Source organism: Canis aureus, chromosome 24, assembly GCF_053574225.1.
Source record: "Canis aureus isolate CA01 chromosome 24, VMU_Caureus_v.1.0, whole genome shotgun sequence".
Lineage (NCBI taxonomy): Eukaryota > Metazoa > Chordata > Mammalia > Carnivora > Canidae > Canis > Canis aureus.
In genome coordinates this window covers 26,931,910-26,950,825 of record NC_135634.1, presented here as the reverse complement: position 1 = coordinate 26,950,825, position 18,916 = coordinate 26,931,910, and the positions used below count along the sequence as shown (strand labels likewise).

Here is an 18,916-nt window from a genome sequence, read left to right as displayed (position 1 = left end):
AAGCTCTCAGTCTTCTGAAAGGGCTGTACCATTTGCATTCCCACCAGCAATGATTAGAGTTCCTGTTACTCCACATCCGTGCCAGCACTGTTGCTGTCAGTGTTCTGAATTTTGGTCATGCTAATAGATGTGTAATGGTAACCACCTGGCCTGCAGGCTCTCCTAATTTCTTGAGTGCCAAACTCATATTTCCCTACTCTGTGAATGGCTCTTTGTATGTACTTCTAAGGGTGGTGGCGAGAGTGAGCCCTGGTAGATGGGAGTGCATACAGTAGGGAAGCCAAAATCTACGACAAGGGAGAAATCAAAATTTTGGGTTGTAGTGCTACCTTTGGGAAAACAAGTTTTCTAGCAATCACTCTGGTGCATTGAATTTTGAGAGAAGACATAAAAACTTAAGAATTCTTCTAAAACTGCATATTTGAAGTATGGAGCAGTTGTATCATACAAGGTCAGAGAAAGCCCCAGATAGGCAAAATATACCAACAAAAAGTATCTCCCATCTGAATGCGGCTAGTAATGATTGGAGGAGGACATTGTTACTTGAGCTGTGAGATCAGCAACACAAGCTCCAAGGAGCATGGAGAATGAAGGAAACATGACATCACAAAAGGTCACAAAAATTCTTCAATAACTAAATCCAAAGACAAGACAATCCAAATCTGCCATTTACCTGACAATTCAAAATTGCTCTTTGAGAAACTAAAAAAGAGAATGCACTCTTTGGAGTAAAGCAAATAATTCATAGTTATTGACTCAGAAGAGCATGAGTTGCACATTTAAGCTAATATACAAATGAATGAGGGCTTCCAATATTTAGACAAGCTAACAGGATTTGAAATGCAAATCCTGAATGATAAATGTTCTGAAATAGCAAGCATCAGAAAATCAACACCCTGCTCTTTATAGGATTCCAATCCAATTAAGCAGCCCTACATGATCATTTTTATATTCTATCTGATTTTAGGACACTTTCAAACTATGGAGGCTGTCCCAACATCGCGTGACATATGAAAGGAGGAGGGAGTAGAGGATGTTTCTATCCTCCTGGCTTATGATCACAGGAAGGAATTGGTGAAGACAGTCCCTGGGAACACTAGGGAAAGCAATGGATTTTCTCTATGCTATCTTGTCTCACTCAAGATAAGCTGAGGGAAGGAGAAGATCAGGTTAAAATCTCTGTGGTTGTTGCCCTGATCTCTGAATCTTTATAGGCAATTCTAGTTCACCGGCTTCTTGGCTAATAGATACGTATCAGTTGCATTTCTTATTTAAGTCAACTCTAAGTAAAAATGAATTTCCTTAAAGACAGACCTTTAATAGTTCTTGAGTCTTCTCAGAATCTCTATTCCAACTTCTAGAATAAAAAATGTCATATCACTTTTATTCTTTCTTTAGTTTATCTTCTTATTTATTATTGTAGTTTAATTGACATACAATGTTATATTAGTTTCAGGTGCACATCATAGTGATTCAACAATTTTCCACATTACTCAATGCTCATAGCGACAAGTGTAGTCACCAGGTGTCATCTTGCAACATTATCACAATATTATTGATTCTATTCTCTATGTTGTATTTTTTATCACTGTGACTTATTTTATTTATAACTGGAGGTTTATGCTTCTTAATCCCCTTCATCTATTTCAGCATCCCCTAACCTACCTCTCCTCTGGCAACCAGTTTGTTCTGTGCATTTAAGAGTCTATTTTGTTTGTTCATTTGTTTTGTTTTTTAGATTACACATATAAGTGAAATCATATGGTATTTGTCTTTCTCTGTCTGACTTATTTCACTTACCATAATGCCCTCTAAGTCCATCCATGTTGTTACAAATAGCAAGACCTCATTGTTTTTTATGACCAATATTCCAGTGTGTGTGTGTGTGTGTGTGTGTGTGTGTGTGTATGTATGTTATTTTTTTGTTTTCTCTTTTTACTTGAAACATTCTCAGGAATAAGTTCACGCAGTCTATCTTTGAAATCCATTCATCTATTTTTTTTATAGATTTTTAAAAATTTATTTATTTTTAGGAGACACAGAAAGAGAGACAGAGACATAGGTAGAGGGAGAAGCAGGCTCTCTGCAGGAAGCCTAATGCAGAACTTGATCCTGGGACCCCAGGATCATGCCCTGAGCCAAAGGCAGACCCTTAACCGCTGAGCCACCCAGGCATCCCTCCATTCATCTATTGATCCATCCACTCATCTATTGACGAAAATCATTCAATGTGATGTATTCAGCACTGAAATTAAAGAAAATTGCTCCATATCCAGAATCTATCCTCTTTGCCAGTGGACCCTTTGTGCTGAACAGTAGGTGCAGAACTCCACACTCATGCATCTGTATGTAGATTGATGGTGTTGAGCAATTAGGCAGATATTCAATAGAATCACTATAGTTAGTAGGATAACCAGCACCACAAAGAAGTTGTAGTTTTGCCTATTACATCTTCATAAGTTTGGCTGGTAAAGAAAACAGTGAGTCCAAATGAACTTAGAAAATTTATTACTTACACATACAACAAAGCAAGATCAGCATGGTGTTACCTCCTAGTGCTACAGGATGCACCCAACAAAGGGGCCAGATGATGGATAGCAGAGATTTTGGGTCACTCTGCTGCTGAGGAGTCAACTATGAACCATAGCCAAGTGGTTGGATAATCTGTAGCTGAACCTAAGGAGGTTGAGGTGGAAAGTACTATGCTTTCACTTTCTGAAACCAGGAAGGGCTGAGAACCTGGTTTATGACTGCCCTTTTCCCTTGTGTTTCATGAAGAACTACAGAGTCCAACTCAGCCAAGACTTGGGCCAGCTTGGCAGTTAAACCTTGCCTATGTAGTTTAGTGAGAAATATACAAGGTCATCAGGGGGCCAGGGCAGACCTTTTTCCTAAGATGCACAGTCCACAGAGAAGGTGAATGGGGAGCTGAAGGAATGGTAGGGTAAAGCCTAGGTGTAAAATGATGTTTCTACAATTTGAAGCCTCTATAAATAATTAAGACATCCTTTCTATGAGTAAAGAGAGAAATAGGTGCTGAGAAGAAAATAGATATCACTTTGAAGTGAGAAAATATATCCTAAGTTTTCATGAGAAGCCTAGCTGTCTTTAGGAAGGCAGCAGCTCAGCTTTTCAAACACAAGATTCTGATGGCTTATTTAAAAAATACTAAAACCCAACAGCTGTGGGCACATCACAGTGTCACAGTTTAATCTAAATTCTCTGACTGTGTAAAAGATGGTGGAGAGGATGTCAAGGATATTCAAGTTAATTGGCATTCACTGGCTTCTCCTGTCAGGGCTCCGGGTTTCCTTTGATACAGCACTCTAGTTGAAACAGACAGTAGTCAACTAACATTTCACTTGTAAAGCACTCAAGTCTGCAGATACCATTCCCATAGCATTTCCTGTGTATTTCTGATGACAGTGGATTCAAACCTGGAAAGAAAATGAATGGAAAGATAATTCACTATGAGTCTCTTTGGACTGTGGAATTAGTACCTCCATTTTTATCAAACTGGATTCCAAGGAGACTTGATTATAATGATTGTTTCTGTAACTGGAAAAAAAACCCTACAGCTTCCCTTCACCTCCCCCTCCCCCTCCATTCATATGTTAAAACCCTAAACTCCAATCTGATTATATTTGAAGAGAGGGAGTCTCAGAGGTAACTAAAGTTAATTGAGGTTGTAAGTGTAGGGTGTAGGATGGTGGAGAGGTTGACTGTCTAAAAGCCAGGAAGGTAGCTCTCATCAGAAACTGAATCAGCCTACAGTTGATTTTGGACCCTCCAGCCTCCAGGACTGTGAGAAAATAATATTTGTTTAAACCACACAATTTGTGGCATTTTGTTATGGTAGCTGAGCTAAGATAATTGGTAATTTGGAAGTTTGCCCAAATCGGTCAGTTAATATACTCAATCAGGTTACCTATGCATGTAGTCATTCACTCACTATTTAATTATGTATTCATTACAAAACCAATTTTTATAACTCCGGGTACTGTTGGGGTACAGATTTGAGTATGATATAGACCTTAATGTCAAAGAATTTTCAGTCTAGATGAAAAAGAGAAGAAACACAAAATATCTACAAGAGAGAAGAAAACATGACAAGTCCAGTGAAGCATTTGCAGCATAGGGTGACATTATGAGTTCAGGGGAGGATGAAATATATTCTGAAGATTTACTATATCTTACTGGGGCCCAAGGCATTTTGAGCTGAGTTTATACTTTTATAGACATGCTATTCTGTAGAATTATCAAAATATGAATAACTTTATTTCTATATGTAAGAAGGTGTTAAAATGAAAAGTGTAAAATATTTGATCATCTGTAGAAATTTTGAGTCAACACATATCCTATGCATGTCATCATGCCCTGGAGGATAACCATCCTATAGGGAGAAAAGGGATTAGGGTTACTTAGCTGGCAAGATGAAAGCCTGAGAAAATGAAATGTAGAGGTTTACATAAAATGACAAGAAATTCCTATGGAAGTGATGAGCTTTGGGAATGTGTCGGGCACTAAAGGCAACATTGTAGACTACCTTGTTGGCTGTCTAGAGGCCATGAATCCATCCCCATAAACCATAGTGGAATTAGTCTCATCAACAGCTTCAAGAGGCCTGGATTGTATGGATTCTTAAATCCAGCCTATTGAGTCACCTGACCCCAAAATGTGGTTCATCTTCCTAGAGATTACTTGCAGGAGGGTGAGAAATTAAAGGGATACTATAACATATGTATTTGGACTGATTCAGTAGCACTGAATGAAGAGAATGTTCAAGAAGAGACTTCAAAAGTCAGTAATGAATATCGTCAAGCTAAAGTTTGAGACCAGCCAGTGCTCCGTGTCTCTCATGTCTCTCTACTTGCTATCTCATCTCATTAGCACATAAAGCTTATTAATTCTTTTGGAACAAGCAATTCCAAATCTGTTTCTCTGTTATCTAAGGCATCTGCAGATAATAAATTAACTATGAACAATTTCAGTAAATTAGAAAGCCTAACAAATTGTGTTATTGCTATTTGCTGGTTTTGACTATTATGCCTAGACATGTTCCTAAATTGGAGAGTAAACAATAGTGGCAAAACAGGATGGGGCATTACTAATGACAATATAATGATAGCTCTCATGAGTCAGTACTGTACATATTACATACGGGCCTATTCCAAACATTATCACATTTAATCCTTGCAAGACGCTGAGGTTGGTATTATTGCCACTTTGTGAATGAAGAAACTAAGATTCAGAGATAATTAGACTTTTGTCTCAAACTGCATGGCTAACACAAGCTGGGGAGCCAAGATTTAAGCTCAGGTCTTGCTAACATCAAACCGATTGATATTGATTCCTACTTTGAAAATAGAAGGATTCATGGTGGGAAGACGTTTATAGGTCTGCTTGGCGGAATTGCTCTTCTAGACAAATGACTCCCTCCCCGCCACACCAGTTCCCCATTTTACCTGCCAGCACTGGGTCCCAAAAGAAGAGCAAGATAAGCACAACGAGGAGAGGCTTCATGGCTGGGAGCCTCTGTTGAGGCTGGTGGCAGGATCTTACTCTGGCTGTCAGAGTATAGTAAGAGAAGGTTGAGTGCGCCCTCCCATACAAACCTCTCAGGTCACTGATCTTCCCTGAGGCAGAGGAGTTGGCAATGCTTATGTGAGGAAAAAATTGACAGCCCTTTCCCGTTTGACAGCTTTTCCTATTGACAAAGGCACTGCTCCCCCACCTGCATTTTCCAAAGGTACTCCTGGAGATCTGAGAACTGTACTTTTTCTTTTTTAAGCAAATGAAAAGAAAATATTTTTTAAAAAATATTTATTTATTTAAGAGAGAGAGAAAGAAAGAGAGCATGTGCACACACACATGGGCAGGGGGATAGGGGCAGAGGGAGAGGGAGAAAATCTCAGGCTCTCCACTGAGCACAGAGCCCCATGCAGGGCTGGATCTCACCATCCTGAGATCATGACCTGAGCTGAAACGAAGAATCAGGCTTTTAACCGACTGAGCCACCCAGGTGTCCCATCCCATATCTTCTTTATCCACTTAGCATTGACAGTCTCTGAGGTTGTTTTCATATCTTTTCTTTCTGACAATTATTTAAGACCTTTATTAACAGGTGTTTGCTTTTGTTTTTTTTTTTTTTTAAATATCAAGTTGTAAAATTTTATTACAAATTAAAAATGAGACTCTTAAAAATCTCAACTTGGCCAGATATGAAACAACTTAAAAACTTTAAAGGTATATTGAGAAAAAAGCCCAAGCTTTCTTTTTTTTTTTTTTTTTTTAAAGATTTTATTTATTTATTCATGAGAGACACAGAAAGAGAGGCAGAGACATAGGCAGAGAGAGAAGCAAGGCTCCTTGTGGTGAGCCTGATGCAGGACTCAATCCTAGGACTCCAGGATCATGATCAGAGCCAAAGGCAGACGCTCAATCACTGAGCCATCCAGGTGTCCCCCCCCCTCCCTTTTTTGAAAACACATTTGTCATTACCAAAAGAGACATCTTCAGGTAAAAATAATAAAAACCCCATGCTGCATAGATAATGCAGATAGTTCCATTTATGTGGTAAGTGGGCCAAAACAAAGCACTTAAGATCTTTAGCTTCAAACGTATTTCTTATTGCCAGAATTTCATATTCGTTTCTTCTTATTGGATGAGTAAACCAGACAATGGTATAGATGGTAGAGATGGTGAACCAGTATTTACACAGCCCTAACCTATTCAGCCTCAGAGCAGATAAATTCTCAGCTGGTGGATTGGCTATTTTTGTCTCTTTGCCATCATGTGGTTTAGGGTTTTCTGGGTGTCTATGTGGGCAATTGAAGTTGTATTGGTACTGACATGGAGGTGGCTGCTGACCTTGGGTCTCCTCTCCTTGGTTTTCCTTTTTTCCTTCTCTTTTTCATTGCTGTCCTCTTTAGGCTGTCTTTAGCAAGGAGGACCCCTGTGGAATTGTGGTTTATAATCCTGATGCATATTCTGTCTCACTGGTCTACCTTGTTCTCCTGCACCCTGCTTGTCAGCTCCCTCCACCGCTTGTCCCTGCACAGGAGAGTTGACGCCCATAGGGTCTCCATGTCCTAAGGTGGGAACTGTGCACAGCCCTCCTTTTCCCATTCTCCCTATTCTGGTACTGCTGCAGGTACTTGTGTGAATAGCGTGGGTAATGGTTACCATCTGCTGTGTATTTATAGCCTTGCACTGGAGCTCCACCAGGAGCTGTCACATTTCCCTTTCCTCCTTCAACAACGTCAAACTCCATAGTCTCTCCATCTCAAACACTGCAGAGGAACTTCCTGGGGGTTATTTTTGTTTATGGCAGTCTGGTGTACAAATACATCTTCCTTGGTGTCATTTCTGTTGATGAAACCGTATGTTTCTTACACTGAGCCATTTTACTGTTCTCAAAACCTTCCTTGAATGACCTTCTTGTCCCCACTGGCAGGTGCTGCTGGTATGAGGAGGCCTGGGGCTGCTGGTGGTGCTGGGCTTGGTGTCGGCAGCACTGAGAGAGAGGCTGTAGGTAGCTGCTCCGTCTGGGCCTCACTGTTCAAGGTTGCAGGTGATGGTGAGTGGGGCCGGCTGTGGCAGCTGGGCTCCTTCCAGGGTGTGATGGTAAGTAAGCTGGCTGCGGTGGTGGGGCTGCTCAGGGCTCTCTTGGGGCTCTCTCACTCCTGCTGCCGATGGAACTTGGTTGTTTCCATATCTTAGCTATTGTAAATAATGCTGCAGCAAACACAAGGGTGCAGTTAACTCTTTGAGATATCGATATATTTTCCTTTGGATATGTACCTAGAAATGGGATTGCTGATCACATGTAATTTTAATTTTTTGTGGAATCTCTATACTGTTTTCCATAATGGCTGTCTCAATTTACATTCCCAGAAATAGTGCTCAACAGTTCCCTTTTTTCCACCTTTGCCAACATTTCGTATCTTTTGCCTTTAAAAAAAAAATAGCCATTCTAGCACATGTGAGGTAATATATTGCTGGATTTTGATTTGATTTTCCCTGATGATTAGTGATGTTGAAGACCTTTTATTTATCTGTTGACCATTTGAATGTCTCCATTGAGACCTGAGCTGAAGTCAGGTGCTAAACCAACTGGGCCATCTAGGTGCCTCCTTTTTTTGTAGGTTTTTATTTTTTTTTATTTTTTTTATTTTTTTTTTATTTTTATTTTTTTTATTTATTTTTCTTTTTTTTTTCTTCGTAGGTTTTTAAATTCTTTTCTTCCTCTTTTGCTGTCTTTCTTTGCTAACTTAATTTTTTTTGTAGTGGTATTCTTTTATTATTTTCTCTTTATTATTTGTGTATTTATTACAGGTTTTTACCTTGTGATTACCATAAAGCTGTCATCATACATGTTACAGTTCTATTTTAAGTTGGTAATAACAAGTTTAATTGCATAAAAAATCCACACATTTATTTTCTTATCACTATAATTTATGTTGTTGGTGTTCCTGTTTGCATCTCTTTATATTTTGTACTCATTAACAAAATATTGTAGCAATATTTTTGACAGTTTTTCTTTTAACCCATATGCTAGAATAGATACATTTTCTTCATTGCATCTGGGAATTTGTTTACTGTCTCTTAGTCAGCAGAAGCTTCTTTTTCTGTTATCATGACATTTTAAAAGTTAAACCTCCTTCTAAAATTATCAAACCATCCTTTGCTGGAATTAAATTTTAATTCAATCTAAAATGAAGCTTTAGATTCTTCACCTTCCTTTTGCTTTAAATTGACTTTGCTTTTTCTCTAATCACCTTTCTTATAGCCTTTCTTATAGCAGTCTTACACCTGCTACATAAAAGCTGCATTTTCATTATGACCTAAAAAGTATTTTGCAGGGATGCCTGGGTGGCTCAGCCGTTGAGCATCTGCCTTGGGCTCAGGGTGTGATCCCGGGCCTGGGAATCAAGTCCCGTATTAGGTTCCCATAGGGAGCCTGCTTCTCCCTCTGCCTGTGTCTCTGCCTCTCTCTCTCTCTGTCTCTCATGAATAAATAAATAAAATCTTTAAAAAAAGTATTTTGCAAAAAAGTGCAACTTTTACACTTGCTGGTGTAGCTGCAGCAATGGGTTGATGAATTTCCTTTTTTTTTTGTTTGTTTTTATTATGGTCTTATGCTGGATTTATTTATTTATGTCTGCCTGTTTCACATTTATTTTTATTTTAAAAATTGATACAACTGGTACAAAGAAATATAAAATGAAAGGAAAAGTAGATAAATGAAATAAAAGAAGAATATATTTTATCCCCTATTTGTTCCCCTGACCTAAGCAGACCCATTTTTGCCATGAATTTTGTATTTATCTTTTCATATTTGTATTTATATTTTCAATATTTGAAAAATATTTTAAGCTATATCTGACTATCTATAGATGGATATTCCATAGACTATGGTATGGAGTATTGTCTTCTTTGTTATTTATTTATTTATTTATTTATTTATTTATTTATTTATTTATTTTTAAAGATTGTTTTATTTTGTTTACTCATAGGAACACAGAGAGAGAGGCAGACATATTTATATATTCATATAAATATATTATTTATAATATATTTTATAGTAGTAAGTGATAGAGTGATAGAATAGTATTTACATATGTTTTATGCATTCATGACATACTTTACTTTTTCTTATTTTTTTCTGTGTTTCTCAGCTACATGGTTCATTTGTGAGTTTTTTCAAGTTGTCACAAATCTTCAAAAAGTTTTCCTATTTTTTTATTTACTTATTTAGATTTATTTATTTTAAAGACAGAGAGAGAGCAGGGAAGTGAGAGGGCTCAATCTCATGACCCTGAGATCACAGCCTGATCTGAAACCAAGAGTTGGATGTCACCCAGGAGCCCCTCCAATATATTCATTAAAAAAAATCTGCAAGTGGAGCCATGTAGTTTAAACACACGTTGTTCAAGAGTCAACTCTATACAATCCATTAGAATTGAGTGGCTCAACAGGAAAGGATTACATAAAAGCATGGATCCTAGGAGGCAGGAAGCTATCTTAGAAGTTGCCTACCCTCCCTACACCTGGATTTTGTTTGGGAAATTTCTTACTAATTTGTTAGATTTTGATTTTAACAATATTTTTAAAAAGCATTTCATCTACTTTTTCCTGTTTTCAAAAGTCTAAAACACTTAATTGACCATTACTATATTCTGAACAATGTGTACCTTTTCCTCTCAAAAAGAGAGAAACAAAGAACAGACTTCTGCATGTCAAAAGATGATGTTCACAATAGCCAAAATATGGAAAGAACTCAGATGTCCATTGACAGATGAATAGATAAAGAAAATCTGGTGTACACACACACACACACACACACACACACACAATGGAATATTACTGAGCCATCAAAAGAATGAAATCTTACCATTTGCAATGATGTGGACAGAACTAGAGGGTATTATGATAAGCAAAACAGGTCAGTCAGAGAAAACAAATATCCTATCATCTCATTCATATGTGGAATTTAAGAAATGAAACAGATAAACATAGGGGAAGGGAAGGAAAAATAAAATAAGATTAAAACAGAGAGGGAGGCAAACCATGAGACTCTTAACTATAGGGACCAAACAGGGTTGCTGGAGGGAAGATGGGTGGGATTAATTAGGTGATGAGCATTAAGGAGGGCATGTGATGTAATGAACACTGGGTGCAACTGATGAATCACTAAACTCTACCTCTGAAACTGATAATACACTATATGTTAATTTATTTTATTTTTTATTTTTAAAGATTTTGTTTATTTATTCATGAGAGACACACAGAGAGAGGCAGAGACATAAGCAGAGGGAGAAGAGGCTCCCTATGGAGAGCCTGATGTGGGACTTGATCTCAGGACCCCAGGATCACAACCTGAGCCAAAGGCAGGTGCTCAACCACTGAGCCCCCCAGGTGTCCCTTAATTAATAGATTTTAGATTAAAAAACACTCAAGGAAGATTAAAAAAAAAGAGTCCTAGGCTCTACTGAGACAGCCTGATCCCCCTAAAAATCCAGATTTCTATTTCCATCAAATAAACCAGAAGATATGGCAACATTCTTTTGGCATTCTCTGCATGACAAGAATTTATTAGAATTGAGTAGAAGTTACCCTTTATGTAAGGCCTGTATGCTCCATGGCTCCCCTCTCCTCATCATTCCCCACGCTTCTCCCTAATACTTAGACACACATTAATTACCACTTGTCATAATGAACTTTTTTTTCTTATAATACAGAAATACATCTCTGTGCAAGACTCTTAGAAATGGGGAAAGGAGCTCAGAGCTGCCAACTCAAGGAAGCCTCTGAGGGACTCTGACATGACAAAGACAATATATAAAGTATGGAGGCTGCCCACAGAGCTATTATGTACCATTGTGCAACTCACCTCATTGCCTCTGTGAATGATGCCCCGAGGCTTGTGCAGTGAGCAATCTGCACAGCTGTTCAGTGCATTCGGAGGCATGAGAAAGATACAGGTGTGGGACAAAGCTGTGAGAATAGAGTAGGCAGGATATGGTCCCACATGAGGTGGAGACAAACTGAGGTTACAGGAGGGGGAGTGGGGGCATGAAGTAACTGTAGATGGGCATTAAGGAGGGCATGATGTAATGAGTACCGAGTGTTATATGCAACTGATGAACCACTAAATTCTACCCCTGAAACTAGTAATACTCTATATGTTAACTAAAGTGATTTTAAAAAAAGAGACTATGTTCACTTGGGCACTGGAAGGAACTCTTGGACTCAGATTTTATGACAGATTTTGGAGAATGCAGATGCATGAAGAGCTTATTCCTTCTCTAAACCAAGTCTTGAATAAGGTAGAGGAAGAAGGATAAAATGGGCATGAAGGAAGATGAACAGCTCAGGTAGTCGGGGGAGAAGTGTCATTGTTTTTCTCTCCAGTCCTGGATTCCACAAAGTGGGAGGGAAAGGAAACGGGAGGAGGTGATGGAGAGTAGAAACTCTGGGTAGAGTCTGATGTCATGGTGCACCGTGTTTCCTTGTGTGAGTGGAGCTCAGCGAGGTGGCGAGACCATAACACAGCATTGATTGGTTTTCTTTGGTAGATAGATCTGAGGTAGATATTTGTCCCCCTTCCCTCATACGGGTTCCCTCAGCATGGGAAGAGAGTAGTAGTAGAATCCTGTATGACTGGGATCACCATGGATGTGGTGGAGCAATAGATACTCCCCCTGGAATTTCTGGCAAGCTCGAACGATGCTTGAGTGGCAGAGTTATCGCATAGACTAAAGAATGAGCTTCACCCAAAGAGTTTTTAAGAATTTTATCAGGAACAAGAAGCAGGGGATCCCTGGGTGGCTCAGCGGTTTGGCGCCTGCCTTTGGCCCAGGGCGCGATCCTGGAGACCCGGATCGAGTCTCGTCGGGCTCCCTGCATGGAGCCTGCTTCTCCCTCCTCCTATGTCTCTGCCTCTCTCTCTGTCTCTCTCTCTATCACAAATAAATAAATCTTTTTTTTTTTTTTTTAAAAGAACAAGAAGCAACTTAGCTGTTGTACATTGGCTGGTGACTGAAGACCAGGTAGGAATGTTGATTGTCTTAGTAATGTTAACATCATCAGTGCTTTCCCAGATGCCTCACCACTGCTTAAGTCTTGAATTTACAAATAATTTAGAGAAAACAAGCAATTCTGAATACACTGAGTTTAAGTTTCTGTGACCAGGAGGAATGAGGTTCATAATAAGAATTAGGTTCATTTATTAAAAAAATAAAGTTACATTTTTGCAAAGGTGCACAGTGGACTCATATCTATATGCCTTGCATGACTCCATTTTGCCAAAGCACCTCCTTAATGACTCTCCCTCTTTCCTTCTAACCTACTTTCTCTTCTGGCCTCTCCAGTTTAGTGAACTGCATTGCTCACCATAACTTTGCTAGCTTTGAAATCACAGTATCACCTTTCATACCTTCTTCTCATTATATCCCATTGCCATTAAATTCTGTTAATTCTACTTCTGAAATCCATTCCTGAATCTCTTCTTTCTTCTTAATCCTCACTACCACTGTTCTAGTCCTAGATCACTGAAATATAATAGCGTTGAATAAATATGTTTGTATAAGACTGTATCTCACACATAGAAAATATACCTTATTTTCAAAACCATGTGAAATTTTAACATATCAATTTTATCTCAGATCACAAGGAATGATTCAATAGATTCCAAAAAGCTATAGAAGAGATCACATTATCTGGTCTCATGAAATTACAGTTAACAAAGAGCTTACACCGGGGTCAGGCACTGCTTAAGAACTTTGCATGTACTAATATAATTCTCCTAACACCATGATGTAGGAACTATTATTATCTCACTTTGTAGATAAGGAAATTGACGTAAAGAGAGATTACAGAACTTGCCCCAGGTCAGACGGTACATTATGGGGTTGGGCTACCGTATTATAGATGAAACAACAACATGGTGGTGGATATAAATGAAGGAAGTTAATATAAAAGTGCACACATGAAAAAAGAGCATAAGCCTTTATAAAATTCATTTTTACTTTAACCTTACCATTTAAACATATATTCATTGTGAATTTCATTTATCCATCATATTAACTATCCTTAGATAGAAAATAGAGTTTTAAATACTTTCAGTTTCTTTTCCTGGAAGCCGAAGAAGATGAAGTTGGACTTTTCACCACTTCTTTTTCCTCTTAAATTTCGTATTCTTTGCTTTGCAGCAGATGGTCCAGTCAGCACAGTATTTAATTGCATGTTCGTCGGGATTGCACTTCATTCTGCAGTTCAAGTATTCTAAAGAGCATGTGTCTTTTAAAAAAAAGGTCCTGGCTTTGAAAAGAAAAAAAATTAAAAAATATTTTTAATTTGTATCTTTTAACATCCGAAGTGTTTTATAATAAATGAAAACAACATCAATCAAGAACTTGCTCAGAAAAAAAAATAACAAAAGAATTCAGGAGAGAAGAGCAGAGATATGAAAAAGAGATAAATGAAGCTCTCTTCCATAGGGTATATAAATGAGAAAGTAAGCTGAAGAGGAGAGTTTTCGATGATAACTGTTATGGCATATTTCTGTGTAAAATGGATAATTTGTTTAGGGGTGGGGAATTGTGATGCAAGAAACAATCTTTGAGTTCAGGAGTGACATTTTAAAAAAGTGAGTGGGGATAGGGGGCACCTGGGTGGTTCAATGGTTGAGTGTCTGCCTTTGGCTCAGGGTGTGATCCTGAGGTCCCAGGATCGAGTCAAGCATCAGCCTTCCACATGGAGCCTGCTTCTCTTTATCCCTGTGTCTCTGCCACTCTCTCTGTGTCTCTCATGAATAAATAAAATTTTTAAAAAGTGAGTGGGGATAAAAATCTAGTGATAAGTAGAAGGGTTAACCTTAAACCAGAAAATGGAGAGAAGACAGAGTAAGATAAAATTGGGTGAAGGCATATGGTGATGGGAAAATGAGGAAGTTATCTCTTCGTGCTTTTACTTTCTTGATGAAATAAAAGGAAATCATCAGCTGAGAATAAGAAGAGGATAGAGAAAGCTGAATCTTGGTTCTAGCTGTCCTGTACATTTAGGCTCAAAGCCATGTCTCCTTCACTGAGGAAATTCCTAAGATTGCACAAACTCCCATAAGTCATACTGTCTCACTTTGGTTTCTTCTCTCCCCTTCTCTTTCTGTGTGTGTGTGTGTGTGTGTGTGTGTGTGTGTGTGTGACATATGCATTGCCTTCTGTCCTTTGCCCCCAAAGAAATATTTTTTTTTTTAAATTTATTTTATTTTATTTTATTTATTTATGATAGGTACACAGTGAGAGAGAGAGAGAGAGAGGCAGAGACACAGGCAGAGGGAGAAGCAGGCTCCATGCACCAGGAGCCCGACGTGGGATTCGATCCCGGGTCTCCAGGATCGCGCCCCGGGCCAAAGGCAGGCGCTAAACCGCTGCGCCACCCAGGGATCCCCCAAAGAAATATTTTTTAAGGTTTATTTATTTATTTCAGCGAGGGAGGAGGGGAATGTCAGAGGGAGAGGGAGAGAGAAACTCAAGCAGACTCCCTGCCCCACCCAGGGCTCAATCTCACCACCCTGAGATCAGAGCTGAGCTGAAACCAAGAGTTGGAGGCTTAACTGGCTGAGCCACCCAGGCACCCTGCGTCTAAGCTCTATAGTGATCATTTCTTACTTTAAAAAATAGTTTTATTATCTGGGTTTCAGCCCTACACACCACTATAGTTCAGTTTTCTTCTCATTATAATTTTCGCTATTCCCTTTATTTTGCAGGTCCTTCCCAAATCCATCCTTCCTTCCTTCCTTCCTTTCTTTCTTCTTTCTTTCTTTCTTTCTTTCTTTCTTTCTTTCTTTCTTTCTTTCTTTCTTTCTTTCTTTCTTTCTTTTTTCTTTCTTTCTTTCTTTCTTTCTTTCTTCTTTCTTTCTTTCTTTCTTTCTTTCTTTCTTTCTTTCTCTCTTTCTCTTTCTTTCTTTTCTTTTTAAAAAGATTTTATTTTATTTATTCATGAGAGACAGAGAGAAAGAGGCAGAGACACAGGCAGAGGGAGAAGCAGGCTCCCAGAGGGAGCCCGATGGGGGACTCGATTCCAGGACCCCGGGATCATGCCCTGGGCTGAAGGCAGGTGCTTAACCGCTGAGCCACACAGGCGTCCCCCAAATCCTTTCTTTACAATTTTTCTATTGAAGAACCTGAGATATTTATGCTGTAGTGTTTCTCATAGTTGATATTTTTCTGACTGCATACTCTTGGAGAATTGAACCTGTTCTTGTGTCCACCATATTTCAGCATACCGGCAACTGGACTAAGAGACTGGATGAGACTCCTGTTTGATTCCTGGCATCAGCTGTACCATAGTTGGTGCTGTGTGTGTGGGCATTGTCAGGAGGGCCCATAATACCTGGTTGTCTCTCTCTTGGAGATGATAGTGACTATTGATGTTCAGTGGCTAGAGTCATTGACACCTTGGGGGTTGTGTACTGTCTAATTATATAATGTCTTTCATTGTTACAGTACTTTAATAAAGAGAAACTTTCTTTAATTTATTTTTTAACCACTTTATTATGATATGACTGCATGTAAAATCTGCATGTAAAATCTGCACTTATTTAATATATCTAACTTGATACATTTTGGGGCAAGTATATACCTGTAAAACCATCGTCACCATTAAGGTCATAGATCTAACTATCGCCTACCAAAATTTCCTCCCACCTCTATTATTATCATTATTATTATTGCTATTGTTATTGCTATGGTAAGAATAGTTAGTGTAATATCTATCTTCTTAGCCAATTGTAAATAAACAATACAGTGTTGTTAGCTTAGAGGTACTATGTGTATAGTGGAACTTCAGAACTTGTTTATTTTGTGTAACTGAAACTTTGTACCATTTGACCAAGGACTCCCTATTTTCTGCACCAGACCCAGGTAATAGCCATTCTACTCTCTGTTACTATGAGGTTGATTTTTTCAGATTTCATATGTAAGTGAGATCATGCAGTAACTGTATGTCTGCCTGTTCATATCTTTTGCCCATTTCTTAACCAGATTATTTATTTTTTGGGTGTTGAATTTGATAAGTTCTTTATAGATTTTGGATACTAACCTTTTATCAGATACGTTATTTGCAAATATCTTCTCCCATTTCGTAGGTGGTCTTAGTTTTGTTGATTGTTTCCTTCGCTGTGCAAAGGCTTTTTATTTTGACAAAGTCCTAAGAGTTCATTTTTTTTTTTTTTCCAAGAGTTCATTTTTGCTTTTGTTTCCCTTGCCTCTGGATACATACCTAGTAAGACAATGCTACAGCAGAGGTCAAAACATGGGTTTCCACCCATGTTCTCCTTAGGATTTTTTTCTCTTTTCTCTTTCAGAGAAAGAGGCAGAGACACAGGCAGAGGGAGAAGAAGGCTCCACGCAGGGAGCCCGACGTGGGACTCCATCCCGGGTCTCCAGGATCACGCCCTGGGCTGAAGGCAGCGCTAAACCCCTGAGCCACCCGGGCTGCCCTCTCCTTAGGATTTTGATGGTTTCCTGTCTCACATTTAGGTCTTTCATGCATTTTGAATTTACTATATTGTATGGTATAAAAAAGTGACCCAGTTTCATTCTTCTGCATGTGGCTGTCCAATTTTCCCAACACCATTTGTTGAAGAGACCTTTATCCTTAGGATATTATTTCCTACTTTGTCAAGGTTAATTGACCATAGAATTGTGGGTCTATTTCTGGATTTTCTATTCTGTTCCATTAATCTATGTTCCAGTGCCATAATGTCTTGACGACTATGGTTTTGTGATATAACTTGAAGTCTGGAATTGTGATGCCTCCAGCTTTTCTTTTCTTTTCTGAGATTGCTTTGACTATTCAAAGTCTTTTGTGGTTCCATACAACTTTGGGATTGTTTGTTCCACCTCTGTGAAAATTGCTGGTGGTATTTTGATAGTGATTACATTAAAATGTATAGACTGCTTTGGGAAGCATAGACATTTGAAGAATATTTGATTTTCTACTCCATGAGCATGAAATGTTTCTTCATTTCTTTGTGTCATCATCAATTTCTCTCATTCATGTTCTATAGTTTTCAGAGTATGATATTTTACCACTTTGGTTAGGTTTATTACTAAGTATCTTATGGTTTTTGGTGCAATTGTAAATGGGATCAATTCCTTGATTTCTCTTTCTGTTACTTCATTATTGGTGCATAGACATGCAACAGATTCCTGTATGTTGATTTTATATCCTGAGACTTTGTGGAATTCATATATCAGTTCTAGCCATATTTTGGTTTTCTTCTCTTTTTAAAAAATATCTTATCTACCTATTATCTATCTATAAATCTATCTATCTATCTATCTATCTATCTATCTATCATCTATCTATTTTCTATCATCTATCTTATCTATCTATCTATCTATCTATCTATCTATCATCTATCTATCATCTATCTATCTTCTATCATCTATCTATTGAGAGAATGCCAGGGGAGGGACAGAGGGAGACACAGAGAGAGAATCTCAAGGATACTGCACTGAGTGTGGAGCCCCATGCTGGGCTTGATCTCAAGACCTCGAGATCGTGACCTGAGCAAAAAAAAGAATTGGCCGCTTAACTTGCTGACCCACCCAGACACCCCTAGTCAGTTTTTCTACAGAGTATTATGTCATCTGTGAATTGTGGAAGTTTGACTTCTTCCTTGCCAATTTGCTTGTCTTTTATTTCTTTTTGTGGTCTGATTGCTGAGACTGAGACTTCTAGTACTATGTTAAATAACAGTGGTTAAGAGTGAACATCCCTTGTTTTGTACCTGACCACAGAGGAAAAGCTCTCAGTTTTTACTTATTGAGAATGATATTAGCTGTTGGTTTTTCATATATGGACTTTACGATGTTAAAGTATATTCCTTCAATCCCTACTTGTTGAGGTTTTTTTTTTTTTTTATCAAGAATGGATTCTTTGTAATATATTTCGAAATCAGGAAAAGTGATATGTCCATCTTTGTTCTTTCTCAAAACTGTTTCAGCTATTCAGAGACTTTTGTGGTTCCATATGAATTTTAGGAATTTTTTCTTCTTTCTTTCCTTCTTACATTTTTATATTCTTAAAATTTTAATCTTTGTTATAAATATTTCCTTGAACAATGTTTTAGTGTTGTTTTTTCTACTTTTTTGTTTTTTCTATTTCTAAAAAAATTACGTTGCAATTTTCATAAAGATTTTATTGAATTTGTAGATTGTTTTGGGTGGTATGCATAATTTAACAATATTTTTTACACCCATGAACATGGGTTATCCTTCCATTTATTTGTGTCTTCTTTAAATTTCTTTTATCAATAGTTTTTAGTGTACAAATAGTTTTTAGTGTACAAATCTTTCATTCCTTGGTTAATTTATATTCCTAAGTATTTATTTTTATTTATTTA

The 18,916-nt window shown here is 38.0% G+C and overlaps 2 protein-coding genes and 1 pseudogene across 2 annotated transcripts; all 3 read right to left on the bottom strand.

Annotated features, from left to right (window-relative positions):
* Window positions 1-2,491: 2,491 nt before the first annotated feature.
* DEFB134 (defensin beta 134) lies at window positions 2,492-5,608 on the bottom strand. Its single transcript, XM_077869653.1, has 2 exons — window positions 5,466-5,608; window positions 2,492-3,437 (listed from the first exon to the last, which is right to left on the bottom strand). Exons 1-2 carry the CDS (start codon window positions 5,521-5,523, stop codon window positions 3,295-3,297), a joined length of 201 nt encoding a protein of 66 aa, XP_077725779.1. The 5' UTR covers window positions 5,524-5,608; the 3' UTR covers window positions 2,492-3,294.
* A 52-nt stretch (window positions 5,609-5,660) lies between these two features.
* LOC144296624 (Y-box-binding protein 1 pseudogene) lies at window positions 5,661-7,939 on the bottom strand (annotated as a pseudogene).
* A 5,605-nt stretch (window positions 7,940-13,544) lies between these two features.
* On the bottom strand, window positions 13,545-16,834 carry LOC144296623 (beta-defensin 43-like). The gene is made up of 2 exons (XM_077869709.1): window positions 16,786-16,834; window positions 13,545-13,824 (listed from the first exon to the last, which is right to left on the bottom strand). The coding sequence occupies exons 1-2, from the start codon at window positions 16,832-16,834 to the stop codon at window positions 13,670-13,672; spliced, it is 204 nt and encodes a 67-aa protein (XP_077725835.1). The 3' UTR covers window positions 13,545-13,669.
* Between the last annotated feature and the right edge of the window lie 2,082 nt (window positions 16,835-18,916).